Source organism: Lathamus discolor, chromosome 1 (genome assembly GCF_037157495.1).
Source record: "Lathamus discolor isolate bLatDis1 chromosome 1, bLatDis1.hap1, whole genome shotgun sequence".
NCBI lineage: Eukaryota > Metazoa > Chordata > Aves > Psittaciformes > Psittacidae > Lathamus > Lathamus discolor.
In genome coordinates, this window is record NC_088884.1 from 72,349,414 (window position 1) to 72,372,635 (window position 23,222).

A 23,222-nucleotide genomic window follows, 5' to 3' on the forward strand; every position below is an offset into this window, starting at 1 on the left:
TCATATATCTTGCACAACTGTACAAATAACACTTATGTCCATTTTAGGCATAAACATGGTTATCATCACACTGGGTGCTATCAAAGATTTTATTTACAGAACAATTACTGAAATGTCTGATGTCATATTTCCATTTATTTATTTCTTACCCATAGGGTAATAGGTCCACCATAATTGCTTGGTGCATTTTATAATACAGAAGGAAAAGCTATGTTAATAAAATCTAACAAAACCTCACAAATAGCTAGAAATCTGACAGAAAATGTCTAAGAAAAATTCTCCCCAAAATACAATACATTTTTCCACACATACACAGTACAGAATAAGTTCAAAGGCACAGCTTTGAATTTTGATTTTGTAGAAGTATATAGAATTAATACCACGTGAAGGAACTGAGAGAATAGTTTCATACCTGTCAATAGGTAATTAAGTTTATAATCATGTTTGCATTGTCATTTTCTTTACATAATTGCTTCATATCGTCATATTTAACATATGTGGCTCTGAATCCCAAATCTTCCCAGTCCCCAAGTCCCTTCTTTACCTTGTCATTTCTGACCAGAGAAGTTAGATTTTTCCAGATTGTGCAAACTTAACTCAAATACATATATAATAAGAACAATAGTCAACTTAAGGCAGTGTATAATTCAATGCTACATGTCTTGTCTTCTCCTGTGTAAAGATCAAACTTAGTGGATCCACAGAAAGGTGCATCAATATACAAAGTTAGGTGTAAACTGAAACCTACAATACCACATCTCTTTTAAGGAGCCAGATAAAGGAATTGATATGAAGAAGTGATGACATGGCAGAATGGTTTTTAAGGAATGCATTAAGAGCTTAAAAGAAGAACAGATGACAGAGCTTTGCTGAGGGTGAATTTCCTGTCTTCAATTAGAATTATAAATAGGTCCTGTTCTGGTACTTTTTTTGTAACACTCATTAACATTTGTCGATAAGAGAGGGGGGGCAAAAATGGCTCACTCAAACTGACATCACACAGGGTTGGCCCACATGCCAGAATTAAAAAAGGCACAGATTGGCCCCAGAAGTGGTCTAGAATAGAACAAAACTCTTTTTCAGCTACAGGAACATTCAGTCATACTGGTCTGCAATCTGCCCACAATATGAACTACGGCTATCTGCCCAGGATCTTTTCCATCTTCACCTCCCTTGAAGAATGTCCGTGAAAACTCCCAATAACATGAAGTTTTTATAACTCTTTTAAGTATATAGGCTTAGCTGATAATACCAGTCATTTTCATTTAGCCCAACCTGTGGTGGCTTCCCCATTGATGTAGGCAAAGCCAGGAAAGTGTTGCATGTGCTCATATTCAGAATTCCTGCGTGTAGTCAAGGGGGTGTACATGTCACTAGAATTTCCATATCTTGTGGAGTGCATGGATGGGCTCGTGTAGCAGGAGTTTGCGGCTGGGACCTCCGGCCAACGAGGAGTCACTGGTGTGGGATGTAGCCTTGGAGTACTGCTCATCAGACAGGGCTCCATTCTTGATGTTGGGCTATTGAAAGGGTACTACAATAAAAGCAAAGAAAAACAAATGAAAGCATTATCTACCACATACTTAATGTTAAAATAAGGGTTGGTGGTGTCACAAAGCTGTGTTTAACAAAACCGAAGTCCTATGAACTAATGGACCTCCAACAAGTAGGTAGCATACTGAAGATGGAATATCAGATAACTAATGCCTGCAGTCAGACCAGTGTGAGGGTGATCACTGCACTTAAATATTGGCTTCATTTATCAAAGGGCTGTGCACTGGCAGGTATATCTGGGAGCAGAAAAATAAGTTAAATTCATCTTATCTTTTTCTCACTGCTTTTAGTTGAAAACTTGCTCTTCAGTAAAAAACAGAGTATGAAATATCCCGACTCCTGTTCACTCAACTCAGTTTTGAGGGAGGAGAGTAAAAGGTCTTTATTACTGGAAAGGTGCCTTTCCTTTTAAACGTTCACAAGCCGTCCTGCCAGTTTCTGCAGAAAAATACTATAGTCTGGCCTCAGAGCAGGCAGCCAATTGTAGAACTTATGAAAAGAGGCGGGCAGAAGAAAAATCTCTCTATTCCCCAGCTGTTCACAGTGACAGTTGGAAACTAGGAATCAAAGAAGCTCAACAAATGCCTCCCACTTAGGAGAAGATGTGCTGAGGATAGGAAGAATAGGCAGGAAAACAGAGAACAGCTTTTGCTTTCTATAGCCACAGGCTGCCTAGCAACAGGAAGTTTTGCTTATGAGTGCTTGCTTAACATATATGTCTCTTATTGCCTTACAGGAGCAGATCATCAGTGTGCTCTCCTTGTTTTGCAATCCTATTATCCATCTGCATCACAGAGACCATTAGGATTCCTGTTCCCCTTGACCGGCCATGTGTTTTTAGAGGTTCTACATTTTACACCTTTATACCTTTTCTACTAAAAGGGTCATAATTGAAAATTTCATCTTTTTGGGTTGTTTGACAAGTGTTTCATCAAAGTTAGGACTATCACCTCTTCTGATGCTTACAAGCCTTGCAAGCTGCGTGCCAAAACTTTATATGGTTGAGGACTGTGAAATCCCTTCCCCATCTTTTGGAGGATCACGGAGAAAAGAGCTGCTGTAGTTGTTCCTAGGAGGGAGATGACAGTGATTCCCAAAGGGTCTTGTTACATTACCACACTGCCGGATGGGGCTGTGGTTAATCAGTTGCATAAGCAGCTGTTGCATAAGCCCAAGGCAATTATAGCAGTGTCTCCATGAGGAGTTTCTGCTGACTCCCTTCAAACCACAGCCAGGAAGGCAGCCCTGCCTTGGCAAACATATTCAGACGGTTCAAAAAGCCTCAGGCAGCTCAAAAGTTGCGTTCTGAACACTCCTAATTAGAGAGGAGAAAGAGAAGACTATTTTTGACCAACCTACTATAGTTAGTGATTTAGCATCCGCACACATTCCATTGTGTCCTAGGGGAGACAGGCCAGTTGGAAGATGACAGGAAGGAAATCAAAGCTCTATGATGCGATATTTAGCATGTACTTCTCATTGCTATAGAGACTGGAATTACCTGTGCAATCAGCTGCTGAAACAGGCTGGTAAATAGCAGCACCATACTGGAATGTCAACACTTAAACTGGTATTGCTAATACAGCTATCAGAATAAGCTGTAATGGTAACACTGGCAATGAATCTATACAAGATCATCTAAATTTCCATCTTCACAGAATCATAGAATGGTTTCTGTTGGAAGGGACCTTAAGTATCATCTAGCTCCAATCCCCTGCCATGGGCAGGGACACTTTCCAATAGACCAGGTTGCTCCAAGCCCCGTCCAACCTGGCCTTGAACACTGCCAGGGATGGGACAGCCACAGCTTCTCTGGGCAACCTGTGCCAGTGCCTCACTGCCCTCATAGGGAAAAACTCCTTCCTAAGATCTAACCTAAATCTCCCCTCCTTCAGTTTAAAGCTGTTACCCCTTATCATTACCCTCCATATACCCTTGTAAAAAGCCCTTTCCAGAATTCTTGTAGCCCCCATTTAGGTATTCACCCCAGAGAAAGGCTTTTCAGTAGGAAAACTCAGCAGACCTTAGGCATTGATCACAGAAGGCCTTATATTCCTTTGCGGAGGACTCAAGTTTTCAGAATTGTTGATTTTCCGGAAGCTTTTGCTGAAGATAAGAGTTGCCAGTGCCCAGCAGCAATGAAACTCAAGCTCGGAGGTTTTAGATTAGGTGATTTGATTTAAGATCATGGTCCTCTCATTTAATTCATTTATTAAGGACAAGGCACTCTATCAAAAGACAACCAGCCTTCAAATATTCTAAGTAAATATAAGAGGTTCCAGAAAAAGTTGACCAAATTTCATTTTTTTAATGTTTGGGAGAATAGCTAATAAAGTTAGGATGCTCCTTTCCTGGTCTGCACTGGCAATAATTGAAAGTCATTTTCATGCCAAAGCCTGCTGACTGCCTTTGCCTGAGCATCGCCACGAACAAAACTCTCACCATAATGAATACAGAGGAAACAAGTTGTCTTGTGATTCATTATAGCTTTGGAGTTGAATTCATCTCACCTAAGTTTAGTTGTTAAAATGTCAGGCGTCTAATAAAAGTGACTCATCTTCACTCTGTCTACAGCCACCAGAAGAATTTATCAAACCTCAAGGTAAATATTTAAGACAGAAGATAAGCAGTCCTCAGAAGATGGCTCTTCCTCCTGCCACATGACGTAATCCATTAGTTAGGTTGGCTCAAGTTAAATAAAAGTCCCTTTCCACAGTTGTCAAATCCATAACTTGTATTTCCTGGCTGATCTCAAATGTACAAAATGCTTTGAGGTGGTAAGAGTCAGGACCAGGATGCGTCATTGGGAAAAAGCCACACCACACAAACAATACATTTTTAATTTTCTGTTTTCTGTATGCCATCTGTGGAGCTGCAAGGTGTGAGCCAATCTAGAAACATTCTTCTTCGTCTTCAGTACTGTTTTGCCTGATACCAGTTATCATGGTCTTTGTCTTTATTACCCGTTGATCTGTACCTGAAGTCACTGTGGATTCTTGTATTAAAGAACAAGATTAATCTAGACTTTTGCCATAATACACCAATGATTATCACTTGTCTCCTTTCCTATGTGATAATTGACGTACTCAGTCGCTAACAGTAAGAGAATCCATTGCCATCCTGACTCAGTGCAATTTTCCTTTGAGGTTGTGAAACCGAGGTTGTGACTTACATCAAGGGGATTACTTGGTTTCATACCCCCTACAAATGCCAAGAGAAAACTCCAGCTTCAGCTGAGATAATTTGCTACTTGATAATTTGCAGACTCCAAAACTTTCATCTATGAGCAAGAAGAACAAAATGAACTGTGGGAATCTTATGGTGGGTCTCCTGGATGTAAATGGCATTATGTGGGGAAGCCACATAACATCTTTTTGGTAGTTTGGAACCACAAAACCTGTGCTGTTAGGGGAATGAAACCTTGGCTCACAGAATAAACTTCAGGATGCCTTGAAAAAGGAAGATAATCCTCCTCCTATCTGCAGTCAAGAGGCCATGCTAAGGCTTACTAAGAAGGCAGGGCTAATGGCTGTGCATGAGGGGACAGGATACAGTGTGCTGCTTTTCATCAAGCACACTCGATGCAGCTGTGTTTATGAATGTGTCATGAATGTAAAAAGAATAATTGCTTGAAAATAACATGGACTCTAAATATCTAGTATTTTACAATAAATTCTGTTATGACTGAATGCAAGATGGAAAGTTTTGTAATGGTAGGTCAGCTAATCGCAAATGAGTCAGTGACTTCTTTTTCCCTACAGTGAAGAGACTATTGAAAGACAATATTTTTAAAGTACTCATTGGCCCCTGCCTGACTATTAACTCACCCAATGAAGCATCTATTCAGCCTTGTTGGAGTGTCCGAAGCATAGCCATCTGGGCGGATGCCTGCCCATGCTGCCTGAATCACCTTTCACACTCTACATCCGGTTTGATGAAGAGTGCTTAAGCATGCTGAACTCAAAACACTGGGGCCTAGTGATCTTTGCCAGATATAAAAGCGACATTTGTTGGAGGGCTCTTGACAGGAAATTGCCATTTTCTGGGCTAACTCACACTTGCTGCTACTGCTGCTGTTAGACCTAGACAAGAAGCCCTTTAAGTCTGGGAGTCTTTGAGCAGATTACTGTTAAGGCCTTGCCCAAAAATGTAAAATTAATTCAATTTATTTTAGTATTATTTTAGAGAATACATAAAGGATGTCCTCCCGTGAAGTGAAGAGACTGAGTTCCTGCAGTGTGAGGATGGAGAATAATCTCTTTATTCTTATCCTCAGCTCACTCACTGATTATGCATGGAGGTGAAAGGTGTCTCTGTCCAAACAGCAAAATATTTTCCTTGTGGATGTGGCTCTGACTTTACATTGCATTTACTCACACTTCTGCAGAGTGCTTTAAGTTAATGTTGTACGATAGGCACTACTTTAGGATTGCAAATAACTCATAATCAGAAATTACAGCAATTGTGAAGAATCAGCTATAAATTAACTTCATTAAAATATGCTTAGAATCTCAAAAAATTACATAATCAAAACTATTGATTGACTGAATCTTTATAACCCCTAATTTGACCTTTTTGTCCCCAAACTGGAGCTTATTGAATATTCATCTGTCAGATAGTTTGGGCGAAACTTTCCAGTCAATCTACGTGGTTTTGGTACTTCAGGGAGTGGCATTTGGAGCCTTATGAAAAAGCAATTTGTAATTATTTAGAAAGAAGACATCTGTTTCCTGTTGCATTCAATACATAATTACTTCCAATTACATTCTAACAATCTCAAGTCCGTTATGAAGCCATAGAGTTAGGAACAATGATTCTTGTTGCATGGGTGGCCAGTATTTTTGTTCTTTCTGTCATTACTATCTGTTTGATGACAGGGTGGTTATTGGGAAGGTTATATTATTCTTACTGCATTGGTACAGTCACAAGCTTATACTGTGTATGTGCTGGGGGACAAGAGCTTTTCCCTTTTTCCTTTTTGTGAACTACATGGACCAGAACAACAAGAGTGGGCACAAAGCACTGGCTCTGTCTGGAAGAGGATGTCTTTGGCTCCTCCAGTGTACCAAAAACCAGTTACTACTTCTTCCAGTACTGTCCCCATATAAATCCTGCTAGAGGAGCATATGAAGGGAAGTGAAGACTTAATTGGGTAGAATTGTGGTATGAAGCATAGCACAGAGAAATCAAGTGATGCTGCAACTCTCAGAAGTTATGTGAGACCACTGCAGTCCTCTAAACAGTTCAAGAGAGTCAGAGTACAAATGCTGTTTAAAGCTATGGCCCCAGTACTCTGCCCTCTGACCCTGAGAGGTGCAAACCCAGCCTACTGCATAACAGCAGATTCTACTACTGCAGCATTTTCCAGACTGATTTGTTCTGTCCAGACCATGGAAGTAAAATATGCTCTTCATAAACTAAATCTGACAACAACAAAACAGCATTGCAAACACTTGCTGATAACAAATGTTCTCCACCCAGTATCAGAAATTGACTAGTGCCTCTTGAAAACAGAGCCCCAGTTCAGGAGCAACTGACCCTGGGTATGCTCCTGAGCACAGCAGGAGATAGCTTAAAAGTAGAAAATAGATTAAAAAAGCAAATGCTTGTCTTTAAGATGAGAACTTCATCTCAAGGAACAAAAAGGGAAACACTACTATGCCACTTCTATGGGTCTCTGTTAAGTGCCTCCACCTGAGATACACCATTTGAACGTGATTGCTCCATTTTGGAAATACAAAGAACGAAAAGGCTGTGGGCAGGAGGGGGTCTAGGAGTGTGTCCCACATCTAAATGGCTGATCTGGAAGCTTCTTCACTGAGTCCCTCCTGACTAATCTGAGATCAGGTTTGCACAGGAAGGCTGGAAGGGAGCTGCAGCTCCAGCAGGTTCCCTACTCAGCCCAATTGAAAGAATAGGACGCTTGCATGTTCCCCAGACTACACCTGCCCTACAGTGCACATGCTGTCCTTAGATAACTCCTGTGTATAGAGCATCCATTACAAGAGAAACTAAACAGATGGTGACTTCTAAGTCTGGAAAAGAGATGACAGGAAGGAGGTGAGAGGAATGATTCAGATCTATAATGTCTTGAATGGCCAGAGTAGGTAAATAAGAAATGAATATTACTTGTTCCTCATCACCCAAAAAACATAGGGCACCCAATGCAATTGTGAGATAACAGACTTAACAAGAGAACATATGTCTCATGTAACCCATCCCTAAATCTATCAGTACAGGAAAAAAAAAAAAAAGCTAAATGAACTTAAAAGCTCAAAAGCAGGGTAATGGAGGGCAGTTTGCTACAAAAGCCAACAGTCCAGCTGCAGCTTCCTACTCAGCATGTCCCTAGGTCAGCTCTTGCCAAAGACAGTAGGGCTATGCTGGTGAAAGAACAACCGTCTGCTTACTCTAAGACACATTCATTTCTGGCCGTTACTGGAGAGAGAACCTGAATAAATGGATCTGCAATATGATTCACTACAGCCATGCGTTAGAGTACTTACACATATATGTTGTATGCTTGACTTTTTTGTACTGGATGTATATGGATGCACATTCATATGATATGCATCTTTATATGTTACCAGATATATTAAAATATAAATATATATAGAATATATATATATACTGCTGCAGATTTCTCTACTCTTCCTACTAAAAGTGTTGTCCTTGTGATTTACAGAGAAAAATTACTGCAGCATGAGTTACGTTAAGGAAGAGGTGGATTGATATGAATTGAAATATTTATGGATAGCCTGGAAAAGTGTCAAGACCTGTCCAGCCAGTGTGAGCTTGCAGGCAAAAACTGTGATCAAAAGCCAGTCAAGTGTCCATTGTGGACGTGGATTAAGTGGCGGCATTATGAAGGGGTTACTTTTGAAGGAGGTACCTCTCTGCTAAGCTCAGCATAGGTTGATAAGAACACTCACAGGTTTTTAGACAGAGCTGATGTCTATTTTCTACCCTGGCATTTGTTACTTCAGAGGCAGAGAACTGACAAAACGTAGTGTGAGTATAGATGTGTTTACGTACATATATTACACAGTCCCCTTCTATATGATGATAGAACAGCATCATAGGATTGTATGCACTTCTGCGCTAAAGCTTGGGGAATTAGGTAGTAAGAAATCAATCTGTAGATCATTTTTCTTTGTGACAGGCTCGTGGCCAGTAAGCCAAGTCAAGAGATGAGCAATCAGGCCTGGAGTTACAAGGAAGCAACTGTTCTGAGAACTATTCACAGATGCTGATGAAAGGGAAAAAAAAAATCGGATTAAGACCAAGGTTTGAACAGACTGTCCCTGTCAACAAAAAGGCTCTTAGCCATCAGAGGGAATTATTCAGGCTGTACTGCCAGAAGGAGCCAGGTTTAGGCTTATGCTGGGTTAGTAGCTGCAGATACTACTTCAGGAGAACAATTACTCCCCTATGAAGTTTTTGACAAGCCGTCTCCTCCATTTTTGCCCCTTCCTGTCCATCTGAAAGCCAAAAATCTTTATGAAACTATGTGCTACTTATCAAAATTTCTATTTGTCCCAGAGTCACAAGACACCACAGTCCTCTGTGGGCCAAGGTAAGCTCCAAGACTACCTCAGAGATGAGAGAGAGCAAAAACCTCAAGGGCTCTCACCAGTCTGTCACAGGACAGGATGTGAATGAGCACACAGCTGTGACACTTCAGCAGTATCAGCCTTGGCAACTACTGCTGTCTTATTTCCTCTAACACTAGGGAATTCAAATTATCCAGAAGCCTCTCACCAACACAGATGTCACAGGTCAGGTGAGATAGGCTTGGCTTGGGACCCCCACCTGTATGTTTCAAGAGCTGTACTTGGTACAAGATCTACAGCTCTGGGATTTTTTCCCCAGCACATCCCCACTGTAAGGATTACAGGGACGAAACCACAGTAGACATCCCAAAATTAATACAATGCAACCATCATTGTATTTTCAGGTAGAGGTGTCGTGGTTTAAGCAAAAGTCATCCATAAATCACACAGTCGCTCTCTCACTCCCCCCCTTCTTGCCCTCCCCCTACTCCCAGAGGGACGGAGAGGAGAATCGAAATGAATGTAACTTCCACGGGTTGAGATAAGAACAGTTTAGTAACTAAGGTATAACACAAATCACTGCTGCTACCACCAATGATGATAATGATAAAGGAAACAACAATAGGAAAGAATACAACACCTCAGCACCAGCTGACCAATAACTCGCCCAACTCCCCCCAACCGAGCACCGACCGATACCTCCTCCAACCCTGCAGTGAACCAGCCCTTCCGTGTAACTCCCCGTTACATCCTGGGCATGACGTGCTGTGGTATGGAATACCTCTTTGGTCAGTTTGGGTCAGGTGTCCTGTCTCTGCTTCCTCCCGGCCTCCCCTCCTCCCTGGCAGAGCATAAGGCTCAGAAAGTCCTTGGTCAGACCAAACATTTGAGCAGCAACTAAAAACGTCAGCGTTATCAACACTGTTCCCAGGCCAAAAATCAAAAACACAGTGTTGCAACAGCCACTAAGAAGGAGAAGAACTACTGCTACTGCTGAACCCAGGACAAGAGGTCAGCATGCTGTATGTTGGCAAATAAAATTTAAAGGGTCACTTCTTCCCTTCCCTGCCTTTTTCCCCAGCTGTTCAGTTCCTCGCTTTCACCAAACTAAAGTTACTTCCTCCATCCCCTTTGCTCCAATTCCATTTTGTTTGTTGATGGTCTGTAAATTGTATCTGTGAACCGATCCATCTTTAAGTTCTACTAAGCAAACCACCAAAAAATGAATTACAACTCTGCTTTTCAATAGGAATATTTTTCTGGGATGGAAAATAGCCCCAAAATATCTGACCTCATAAAACCTGGAGTATGTAACTCTCTTCCGCAGAAAGAGGTTGGACATAGTGTTCTTCAAGACCAAGATAACAATTTATAGCTGCAACCTAAAGCTCAGCTCAATTACCTCGCCTCTTTCAGTTTAGACCCATGTCTCTGAATCTGTGTTTGTAGAGGACGAACTACCCACACACAGATTTTTTCCTTAGGAGTTAATCCACAGACACTATCCTAAAGAGCATGAAGAATATTAGCTGAAGTTGAGCCAGAGTTCTATATTGGGACTGAATGTAGATTATAACAAAAGTTCTTTTGAAGAATTACGGTCAATGTCTCCTCTTCTCAAGTGATATATTACCACAGCCATACACATTGCATCTCCTCCAGTTTTAGTGTAGTGGCAGCTGTTTATATATTCATTGCACATTTGGCTTCCTGCATGTTGATTTTGCAACATCATGAGTCCTACTGCAATTCCTTGCCCCTTGTTCCCCTCAGAAAGTCCACTAGGAAAAGAGTAGTTCCCTAACATCTTATTAAGGGCATTTTATGAACCTTTTTTGTTAAAAGTAGCTAAGAAAGAAGTAATCATCAGGGCAGGCATTTTATAGATATTCACTTAGCTTTGAAAAGAATGTCATCAAATTCCATATTAAACTGTTCAAGATTTATAGATTATTTTTGAAAGTAAGGTTTCAATCTGTAGCTCCTTTCAATACAGAATAAGCACATTTGATAGGGTTTTGTTAGCTGTGTCTTGCTGTGAGAGTCCATCTCAGTTTACAAGCAACATGAGAAAGAACATGCTAAATACAAGTTGAAATCATTTTACTCTCAGGTGTGAGCATTAAAAGGTAGCTCTTCTTCAGGTATGTTCAGGACAGTTCAAGGGCTAGCAAGAAAGGAAGAAATGATCTGACATTTGCACTTGTAGAGGCAGCCTACTACAGTATGAAAAATATTTGCATTAGTTTAATGCATGTTGCTGTTTCCCTATAACACATTAACCAGGACATGAGTAAACTAAAAATGTGCTTTGCTTTGTGTATTTCTTGCTTAACTTGTGCTATGTCAGTGTGACAGACAGTTGTCAGAGGGTAGAAAGAAACTCTTTGTGTGGGTGGTAACATTTCCAAATAGGAAGAGCCTAATTCCCTGTTTACACACAGATTCATGGCCTTACAGATCATTTCAGAACTAGCACTTACATGGGTTTTCTGCAGTAAAGGAAAAGAGATAGTAGAGAAAATTGGTGAGCCAGAACACCATACTTAAATGTTCGCTCGCTCTTCCTACTGAAGATACAGCAGCTGCAACAACCCTCAAACAAATCCTGACACCTCATGTAGTGTGATGGGCCAGGTGCTACACCAATGGGTGAAAAGTTGTAGATTACTTATTTCCATAAGCTAGGGAGCCGTTGTTGTAGTTGAAACGAGCATATGGTTTTTCTATAGGACAATCTTCCCAGCAGATCTCAAGAAGCTTTAAGGAGATCAAGACCATTATTCTAATCTTACAGCTAGGAAAAAGTAAACATAAAGAAGAGAAATCACTCCTCTGAGTTCACCAGGCAGACTGACGCCAAAGAATGAGGTGCAGGGTTTGTATATTCCAGTCCAGAGCACTATCAAATTCACATCTTTGCATCTGGTATGAAACTGTTCCAGTCCAGTGACGATAGTTAAGCATAGTGGTCCCTAATATACTTGTATAAATTTCCAGTAGATGAAGCCTAAGAGGTGCCATGTGGGTGGAATACCCCAATGCCATCACCTCCTGCCTGTGCCAGACTTTGCAAATCTTCTAGCAGACAGCAGCTTCCTACACTGGGGAAGCACCAACTACACGATGTACTAAAAGCTCTCCTACAGTGACGCTGTTTTTGAACTGCTGCCAAATATCAACTTCACAATTAACCTGTGCTAGCTCCTACTGGCTCAGTTTTATGGAAAAATTAGTCTTGAAATAGTTACTGACATAATTTTGCAGCGTTATAGTAGGAGGCTAAAGAACATAGGCTAAGCAGAACCTCTTTGCAGTGGTGTCCTGAAGCTATTCAACCTACATGCAGAACTCACAATTCCTAAACACATGTATTCTCAAAAGCAGAGGCCCCAGAAGAATTCACAGTGGCCTCTGCATCGTCTTTCAACTAGATAAACCCACTTTTATTTCTTGTTAGGAATCTCTTCCTGTTCCCAACAGCTAAGAAACATACAACTAATTATTTTAATTTCTGTTTTAGCTACTCCTTGCCCCAGAAATACTTCCTATGATCCAGAATCCTGAATTTTACGGTTAGTACTTTAAATTCACAATCTAAAGCTACTTCTGATAAAAGAATCTGCACCAAAATGAAAAGATATCTGGGTAATACTAGAAAAGAAAAAATTGGGGACCATAAATGATTAGGTTGATGAGAGCTTTTTGATTCAGACAGCTAATATACTGGTGAATTTACAAGCACAACTTGAAATGTTATAGTAAGCATCATCAAGTAATAAATCCAACTTACCTGTGAAGAGCTTCTGTGGTAAGCTGAGTAGTGAAGTGGTCCAGAAATAGCAGTATCATGTGGTAAGGATGGATACTGACTCTGCATTGGATGGGGATGCTGGTTGCTATAGCTACCATAGTTGTAACTTCCTGTGTATCTAAAATCCATTAAAAAATGCTGTTTAGTATGCATAATTATTGTATGCCCACTAATAATTCTAGAACTTTTATGAAACATGCAGTTGCACTCTTTTTGAGTAGGAGAATGGTATTTTAAATAACCTTTAAAAAAAGGTATTTCCCAGCTCAAATGGGAATCAGATGCCACTTAGTGAAATTATGTATTCAACACAACAACAGAGAGACTCGGCATGTTTCTGTGACTTGTTTTAAATTGCAGGCTCATTTGTGCCCTTTCTAAGAAGAAAGTGTCTTTCCCATTATTATTATTTTATTGCAATGTTTCTAGTAAATTGCTATCCAGGCTGAAGAACTGTGGTGAGATTTACTTAAAGGGCTATACTGTGGAGTTCAGCTATATCCTTGCGCTGGGGTCAGAGGTCCCTTTTTTGGGAGGGAGAGAGCTGTATTAGTTTGCATCTAAAGCACTCAACATACAGCTTTAGCACAGCTGCTTGAAGAATACAAAAGTTTGAAAGTTCTTAAAAGAATGCTATTTGAAAACATAGAATAGTTTAGATTGGAAAGGATCTTAAAGATCATCCAGTTCCAGTCCCCATCCTATGGGCAAGGACACCTGGTCAAAGCCCTACCCAACCTGGCCTTGAGTGCTGCCAGGGATGAGCCAGCCACAACTTCTCTGGACAGTTCTCTGGGCACTTCTCTGTGCCAGTGTCTCACCCCTCACAGTAAAGAATTTCTTCCTAATAATTAATAACTGATCTAAACCTACCCTCCTTCAGTTTAAAACCATTACCCCTACTCCTATCACTACACTTCATAATAAGAAGTCCCTCTCCAGCCTTCTTGTAGGCCCCCTTTAGGAGTTGGAAGCTGCTCTAAGGTGTCCCCAGAGCCTTCACTTCTCCAGGCTGAACTACCCCAACTCTCTCAACCTGTCCTCCCAGGGAAGGTGTTCCAGCCCCCTGAGCATCTTCATGCCCCTTCTCTCAACCTGCGCAATAAAACAGGATGAAATACAATAAAACACAAACCATTATAAATAAACAAGGTAACTGATTCTTTGTGTGAAGGAGAAGACAGTTATTTGTACAGACTTCTTTTCTGGAAAGTTCAATATAATTTTTATATTGGGTACAGTTTAAATTTCTGTTATTCTTTTGATCTTATGGTGTTCTAGAGCTACCATGTCCTGTCTTATACCGTACAAGGCAGTAGATTGTAAATGAAGGCAGAGCACCCCTTCTAAAAATACTTTCAGGGTATAAGGCCCTGTGTTCATCTTCACTGTTCAACACTGAGTTCTCGCTCTTCTGCTTACTTAAGCTTAGCTGTAAATTTGAGTGGTTCCCATAATCTACCTCAGACAAGCTGGTGCCCAAATAAAATTACTTTAATAGCCTCTCTGTGCAGAGCGGAGGAGAGGAATGGCTATGCTATGGAGCTGTTGCACACTGTTTGTGGTAGGCAGACACCTTGTGTTTTAATTCCTTCAACACAAAAGACTGGTAAATAAGACGTGCAACAGATGTTTTTGGCAGTCTGCATAAACCTGACATGGACAGAGCAGCCTTCTTTGCTTCAAGAAGGTGCTGGCCTACCTAATCCTCTTGTAGTCTGGGTATTCTTGGACTCCCGAATGAAACTTAAGTCCTGTAAGGCAGTATTTGCACTTCATGCTTTCTGTAGTCATTAAGAATGCTATGTCCTAGTCTGGTTGCTGTTAATTTTGTCTCCTCCTTTCACTCATCACTTGCTAAAATATAGCACTTTAATACTCTTGAGCATAGAGTGATTAAAGTTTCTATCCTAATCTCTATTGTGTACTTTTGGTCAAGAAAGCTTCCTCTTTCTCTCTTCAAATTCAGAAGAGAGAGCACTGACAACCTGAGAAGATGACTGTGCTCCTTCAAGGCTAGTATTCTGCCTAGATTTGAAAATGCTTGGCTGAGAAACCCTACATCTCTCTAAGAAGAAAGTATACCAGAAAAATCCAACAAAAACGTTTTCTGCCAAGTACCATGTCTTACAGTGTCTTCTGAACCACATCTATAGCTATTGAGTAATGAGGTTTCAGTTAAGTGTCTTAGCATTATGGAATATTGTGATATAATATGCTCTGATCTTTTACTCATTCTCTTTCTATTTCAAGACAGTTTGGAGCCTTTATAATTCACAGAGGATCATCTTTAATGTGCAAGACTGGTAGGAAGTCCAGTAGAACTTCTGTTAGGAAACTTTCAGGTATGGTGTGTGGCCAGGAGTCTGCATTTGGTGTGAAGTTCACCTACAAGCAGGGGAATGGTTCATTGTCTCCTACTGCTAAGCAATCCAAGCTCTCTCAGCCTCCCTTGTATGACAGATGCTCCAGTCCTGTAGTCATCTAACTGGCCCTTTTCTGGAATTACTCCAGCGTGGCTGTGTCTGACTTGTACTTGGGAGCACAGAACTGGATCCAGATGCGGTCCCAGCAGCGCTGAGTAGAGGAGAAAGATTACCTCACCTGAGACATGGTATATTAGGGTCATTCTTTGGGGACATCTAGCCTTTTGGCACAGGAAAACAGGAATTAGAGAAGAAATCTACTGAAGCCCTCTCTTTCATAAAGTATTCTCCAGGCCTACTGTGTTTTAAAATAGAATTAAATGAGCTTATAAAACTGATATATAATATAAGCATGCAACAGTAACAACAGCCAAAGAATCATGATGCTAGCAACAGACTTCCTTCATCAGGAGACCGAGTTCATTGTATTTCAAAAAAAAATCCCTAATCATGATTTTATCAAAAAAACAAACAAAAATCCACAAACAAGCAAAAAACCTTCCAAAAAATAAGCCACTGGGAAAGGACTTACCCGTGTTCTTCTCTGTGAGGATAAACAGGTATCCGGTGCGTGACAGATGATGATGGTACGTGTGGACTTCTCATGCAGGGCAACTGTTGGGAATTTTCAGCAGGCGACCCGGCAGCTGTTGTCACAGTGTAGGTGAGTGACCACGTGTAGGATTGCATAGCCCCTGCAGGCAAACAAGCATTAAAGGAACATGGGCTTTCATCTATAGAGATGTTATGCTTTGAGACAGTTATAGGAAAGCAACCAAACAGGCAATGATAACAGAAACAGCATCAAATACATTGAATTAAACAGCCATATCTGAGGAATAAAAAAGAACACAAATAGATCAGCTGGAGCGTGCAAAGGTCCAGAGGTAAGAGATGTATCTGGAATGCCTCAGCCTGTGAACTTTCAGTGTGGTCTTGAAATCATTTTTCAGCAAGAATTGGGATAGGATTTAGAAATGGAGGAACACCAGTGCTAGAATTTCTGAGGCATGATGCAGCAAACCCTGAGGTCTCTCTCACATGGGCTGCGCTGCTGGCCCGTTTAGCTCTGAAGCTGATCAGGCTGGACTGAGGCAGGAAGTATGATCGGAACAATGAAGGATTAGAAAACATGGGTATTGTGCAAATAAATTTCTTGACTCCTTTTGCAGTTTGTACTTATTCCACCCAACTAGGTACCAGCTTTTGTAGTGGCAACACAGTGGTAGATTTCCAAATTACAACAAATATATAGGGACAGAAATAGCCTAGACGTTTTCTTCCCACAAGAAATAATGTTTCTTTCTTCTTTCGAGGCGGCAGGGACTGCACTTAATTTATTTTTTCATGTAGAGCATTTGTGGGAAGAGCAAAGCAAAGAAGTGGGTTTTCCATTTTGCTTGGAAGGTGCTGAGTTTTTTAATCATCCTGATCCCTTCCAGGCAGGAACTCCAGATTCATGAGCCAGCTGCTGAGAAACCTTTGTCCTTTGCACACACCCCTTTCACTCAGGAGGCTGACAGATCCATTGTTCCAGTATAACATAGCTCTTGCTGGAGGTCATGACCATACTGGCTGAGATTACCCTGCAAATGAGGACCAGAACACTGAATTTAACCCAATGTGAACACTAGTTTGGGGGTCTCTGGGCACTCTTGACTCTTTTTCGCTAGCTAAAAGGAATTGCAGGAGGTGACTCGTTTTTTTTCAGTGTGGATTCTAGGACTTCCTGTAGTATGAAAGGGCCTAACTCAGTAGGGGAAGTGATTGTATTACCAGGTCTGTGTCCAGTCCATGGTTCGAGGGAATGAAAAGCCTATCTCAGATGCATATAATTTTCTTCAGGCGTGTGTGATTTTATTCGGGGAAAATCAGACAAATTATTTTTTTTTAAATGGGAAATGCTGAGTTCTGGGACTGAACAAAGGTATTCTACACCTCACAAGCCAAGTCCTGCATCAAATACTCCAGCACAGTGTGATTTGGTGCTTTACACTACAGACATCCTTGGATGTGTTATTGTCGAAGATATTTGGGCTAGGTCTGTTTTCACATGCCTGCATTTTCTGTCACTGATTCTTGGATTTTTAGTCTTTCATCTACTCCCATTGCAGAGGACCGTTGAGATTCCTGAGACCAAAGAGAAGCTAGTGCATCAGGGTTCCTGAGGATGTCATGGTTCCTTGAGTTGAAGAAAATCTTTAAGGAAAATTATCTTCACTAGAAAAGAGAGTTTATGTGGAAGGGGGCAGAACTACTTATATGCTCACCAAATAGCTTCATTTGAAAGCAGGAGAAAAACTGTTGAAAATATAAGTATCAACAACTAGTCTGTGAAATATTTGTATTTCAAAAGGTCAACTTGTTTTCCCTGTATTATTTTCCAAAAGAAAATTTGAAACTTTCTTTCAGAACAGGCCCAAAATTCAAAAGGCAAAACCAAAAGGAAAATGAAGAAAAGAAGAGCAACAAATGTGGTAAAAAACCCCAAATGCATATTTTTAGGTAACATTCCTGTTGGGTTTTGAGGTTATTTTCACTTTTCAAATTCACCATAAAACAAAAGTTTTACTTTGACTTGATTTCATTTTTTCCAAGGAAAAAACCTGCCATTGATCATCACCTTCCTAGCTCTATAAAGAAGTGGTAATAGCAGGGCCAGAAGATCCTTTGCATTTTACCAAATACAGTTGATTTGTCTGTCCCTAGCTATTGTGACAGCCTCCTCTTCTTTGTCTGAAAAATAGTAGGGATTTTATCTCAGTGTGAGGAAAATGAGTCAGTCCAGAACAGCAAGTTGTTTCATGTGCTCCCTTTGGGAAGTCAGACTCATTGGATGAGAGGACTTGGCCACTCCTGGCATTCAAGTCTAACTGGCATTTCAATTTTAAAATAAATGTTTAGGATGTTCAAATGTGGGTTTTTAAGGATGTTCTTGGGAATCTACAGCTGCCTCACTCTCTCTGCCTCTGTAGAAGGAATCCCATTACTTTCAGTGACCAAGTCACAAAGACAGAGAGGAAGAACAGAAGGTGACAACAGATTTGCAGACTCTGTGTATGCATATCTCAGGTCAACCAGGATACTGCCAACATTGTGGCTGATGGAAAAGGAGGAATCGGGTAAGTTGGAAGTATTTCATAGTCAGCTTTTTAATACCCGCCTATGCCCCATTTCTACATGATTAATTTCCTCAGCTGGCTGCGGAGCTGAACTCCAGGAGATGAAGTCTTTTTTAGATATGGCTCAACCCAACTGAAGTGCTTTCTGAAATAAGCAAAAACAATAGTGATTGAGCAACATTTTGCTCTGCTTTGTGTTCTGAACATTCAGGATTTGATTAAAATAGGGAAGTTAATTTTTTATCACTCCTTCTTCTTTTACTTTTTAAGGGAAAAATTGATTTTGAGGATACTAACCAAGAGGCCATCTAACCTGTAGGAGAGCCAAATGTAAATGGAACCGCTATCAGTCCAACAGTGTTCCTGTTGTTATTGGTGCCATCATGTACACTACTGCAGAAAGAAATGAAAGTTTCTTCATGATGCTGCTTTTTATCCTTGCTTTATGCTGGTGCAAAAGACCACCCAGGTACGAGCAAGACGCTCATAGCACTGTGCATTATCTCTGCTAGTAAGTGGTACTGTCAACCTCAAGCAATCAGAAATCTGTAGTCAGACACCCAATCTGCCCTCACACAATGAAGAGATTACTTTAACTATCAGCTTTAGAATAAAACCACAAACCCTTCCATTTTGAAGGGGAAAATTGCCTTTTGAAATTGGAACCTTTGACTTTTACACTCTGCAACTATGAGAATTAAATTAATTGTTGAACAAGAGCTGATGTTCTTATATATTCATGTAAGTCCAGGAGCTGAAGCTTTAGGAAGAAAATAGAAATTTGTTTTACTTACACACGCAAATATGAGAGGTGATAGCTCTGTGCAAGTACCTCCTGTGCCAGATTCCCAGAACTTTAATACCTAGCCTAGACTGGGAAGAACAGTGACCTTAAATGACCATTGCTGACCTGAAGACTTATATCACGCAGACATTTCTTGAAACTAAAGTTTACTAACATATTAGGAGCTACTTAAAATTCAGAGTTCATTTTAGGTTGTCTAAAAGCCATTGCATTGGCAAATGAGTAATCACAGCTTTAAGAGGGGCTTTAAGAAAGAATAGCATAGTCAGCCATATAGCTATTACTTTTATTACAATATTGTTGCAGTTTGGACAATCATTAATCTGGCCTTTGTGATTTAGAAAGGATGGAGACTAATTATCCTTTTAAATGTCTCGTAACTTAACAAAAAGTTTTAAATACAATGTTAGCTGAGCCATGCCAGATGTTCTACTACAGAATAGATAGGACTTATCTATCCATAGAATGGATAGGATTTATTTTTCTTTTGCTCAGTATCATGTAATTGAAACAGTTTAATTTGATGGTTTTATACTGACCACTGACTGAAGGCAAAAAGGTTAAAATGCAAGTTTAATAGTTAACTTTTATTGCTAATGCCACAAGCAAGAAAGAGTTAATGATGCCTTAAATTAGGGAATTGAGAGCTAGTGGTAACCAATGGAACTAGTTCTCACAATCTGCAAAACGTTTGCAGCCTTTTACATTTACCTCGTAAAAGACACATAAGAAAACCAAGAGTGTACTTTAAATGTATCTCTCCACAACAAAGGTTTGTCTTCCAAAATATTCTATATATTAATGCCACAAATCTGTATGTGGAATGGTTTGATGTGATACATCTTCAGCACTCCCATTTTAAAGGATAGTGATTTTCTATAGCTGAAACACAGTTGTTAATAATTAGCAAACTAAAAAGCTGATCAGTTCATCTACATGATGAATACGGAAAACGGAGGTACAACTGATTGCCCAAATTAAGACCACAAAATAGCCATATACTTATATTTAATCTTGACCTCTACTTGCATTGACAAATTTGGCTATTGCAAGGCAAAAATCATTTTCACATTCACAAAAGTGAGACTATACCAGACTGTAAGAATAAAATCCAATTCAGTGAAACAAAAGTTTTTAAAGCAACCTAAAAATTAAAAGCTGGAAAAAACAGAGAGCCAAAAGAATCAGAAATAGATTTCTTGCCTAATAGCTTCTGTTATGGGAACAACTACGTCAAGCTCTACTGCCTGTACTGTGGGAGTAGGTCCTTCAACCATTGTTCCCAAATGATCCTGTTTCTGGCTTGAAACTTCACACTAGCAGACTTGGGCCTTACCAAGACATAAAAAAAATAGAGGGAGAGAATAAAATAGACTATAATAAAATAATAACATGAAAACAAAAAGACTCATTATCAAATTTAATTTGTAATGATTGTGTGAGTCCATTCCCTTGCATTACTGGTGGGACTCAGGAGGGTTACGTAAGATCCATGCAGTTCCCAGGTCTGCCCAGATCTGCACGTCAAGTAAGCTGAAGGTGGAAGGTCAGATAGCTGACAAAGGCTACTGTATGGAATAAGCTTTTGGTTAATAGTTATGATAGTCACAGAGAGTTACAGTCTCTGCAGCTTAAGCACAAGTCCTTCAATTCTCCATTCCTGTCAATGCCACTGAAGAGTACAGTTCCCTACTGCGTCTTTTACTTCTGAGTACAGTTCTGCATCATAGAGAGTTCTGGTTATAACATCACAACAATCCTGTTGGATCAAGTTGCCCACAGAATCAGTGTGTCAACAAGACTCAAACATATACGCCACCTCCATCGTTGCCTGATCTAAAGCAGTGTGCTCACCTGCAATATCTAGAAACCATGTGCCTCTTGTCTAACTGACCTGTGGATAATAGCATCCTATTTCCCTCCTAAATATTGTATTTTCTCTAAGAGTGATAAAATCTTAAGTTTTGATGAAGGGATGAATGTTCTTAAATCTCTTCCCACCACAACTATACATTGTGCTCCCCTGTGGCACCTTTAAAACAGGAAGAACATTTGTCAGAAAGATTTAGCCATTGCCAGATTCCCCAGTGTGGTAAATCATCACTTTCTGACATTCTTTCAAGAAGGTTTTATAGCTTTTCTAGTATGCAACAAAAGTGATAGTTTCCACATTCTGATGATACACTCTTTTCGAATTTCACTGTCTAAAAGTCATTCACATTTCCGCTCTCTTTTCCACAAGTTAAGAAAACGCTGTCTTTTGATCATACAGACAGAATGTCCTGCCCATATCCAAAAGGTAATTAGTAAGTTTCACATTAGAGTACAGTTGCCCGTTTATACAGACCAAACAAGAAGCCGGTTACTAGGGTTTTTTTGCTTACTGTTTTCTGTCAATCCTGCCCACAAGTAGAATACCTTTAAGCGCAGACTTTTTAACCTGTGAGTTAAACAGTCTCTGAACCAGTCTCTGCACCAGAATACGCCACTTCATAAGTTGCCATATAAAGTATGCAACTGAAAACAGACTTCAGACATGCAGTTCCTACTGCATGAAAGATGAAGTTACCAATGATGTGTAAAACATTCCCAAGGGAAACTTGCACATCTATTTAGACATATTTAAGCCTCAAATACATGGAAAGATATCCAATTCCCATTTTAGCCACTGGGAATTCCTGAACCATAGGTGGTTTAGGATTTTGAAAACCTCACTGAACCTTAAAATGTCTGCCATGTTTCCTTGAAGTATGTAAAACGTCCAAACATCAGATCTTTTTCCTGTTAGACTGCACATCATATTTGCATACAGTGAAGTCATAACTGATACTTTAAACAGATTTCTTTTTGAGAAGGCTTCTCATCTCTTGAAAGTAAGCACATCATGTTCTCAGGCTCAATTTCAGGTAACCAAGTGCAAAAACCATGTTCAAGCAGATCCAGCTGCCATAAACCTACCTACCTGTTGTAGCTGCTATGCCACTGTACTCTGGGGACTGATTGCTGACGAGTGAGGGGGCAGAGGGCACTTCCACTGCGGTGGCTGATTTAGCTGGGGAGAATGGCACTGGGGAGGGAGTTGGAGGAGCTGGTTCACTCAGAATAATTTCATCTCGTATTTCTGCTGCAGAATGAGAGAAAAATCATAAAACACAGTTAAAGGTAGATTCAAGGAACACTGAGAAACTACAAGAAAAATTAACACAAGCGGTTAAGTTCTGTAGGCTGTATTTCAAGAAGTGCATCACAGGAATCACAAATCTTTGAAAGAAATTCTTCTATAACATTTAGCATTACAGCCTTACCGTGTACCTTTATAAGACCTCTTAAAGGAAAGTGCTGCTTTTCCTATTGTATAGAGAGGAAAATTGTTCATAGACAGCTTAAGACTTATATTCCCGACATACTATTAGATACCTAAAATTAAGAGTCCAGTCTGAGTCAGGCACTCGTACTCCTTCGAGAGACATTGGAAAGAAACATAAATCTTCAGGGGATTCCACTGGCTTTTGGTCATGACCTTCTTTCCTCACTGACTAAAGATGATGGCCCTCTGGATAGTTCTAGCTGCTAAAGGTGTGTGGAAAATGTACGAGGATAAGCAACAGTCCTGGGTTTAGCAGTAGCAGTCACTTTTTCTCCTTCTTAGTAGCTGGTGCAAGCTCTGTGTTTTGACTTCCAGCCTGGGAAGAGAGCTGATAACTCCGATTGTTTTTAATTGTTGCTAATTAATGTTTACCCTGACTAGGGACTTTGTGAGTCTCATGCTCTGCCAGGGAGGAGGGGAACCTGGGAGGAAGCAGAGACAGGACACCTGACCCAAGCTAGCCAAAGAGGTATTCCATACCACAGTACGTCATGCCCAGGGACGTAACTGGGAGTTACCCGGAAGGGCACGCGCTCTCTTCAGGGGAGGTTGAACTCATTCGGCGGTGGCATTGTATTCTC

General features: G+C 40.3%; 1 protein-coding gene across 1 annotated transcript in view; it reads right to left on the minus strand.

Moving 5' to 3' along the window:
• Positions 1 to 169: 169 nt before the first annotated feature.
• Positions 170 to 23,222, minus strand: part of RFX4 (regulatory factor X4) — a 66,412-nt gene continuing 43,359 nt past the window's right edge. Inside the window, exons 13-16 of the mRNA XM_065665128.1 lie at positions 22,237 to 22,398; positions 15,880 to 16,042; positions 12,901 to 13,039; positions 170 to 1,534 (exon numbers count right to left, since the gene is read on the minus strand). Coding sequence (XP_065521200.1) covers positions 1,262 to 1,534; positions 12,901 to 13,039; positions 15,880 to 16,042; positions 22,237 to 22,398 — 737 coding nt within the window. The 3' untranslated portion in view covers positions 170 to 1,261. The remainder of the gene's footprint in view (positions 1,535 to 12,900; positions 13,040 to 15,879; positions 16,043 to 22,236; positions 22,399 to 23,222) is intronic.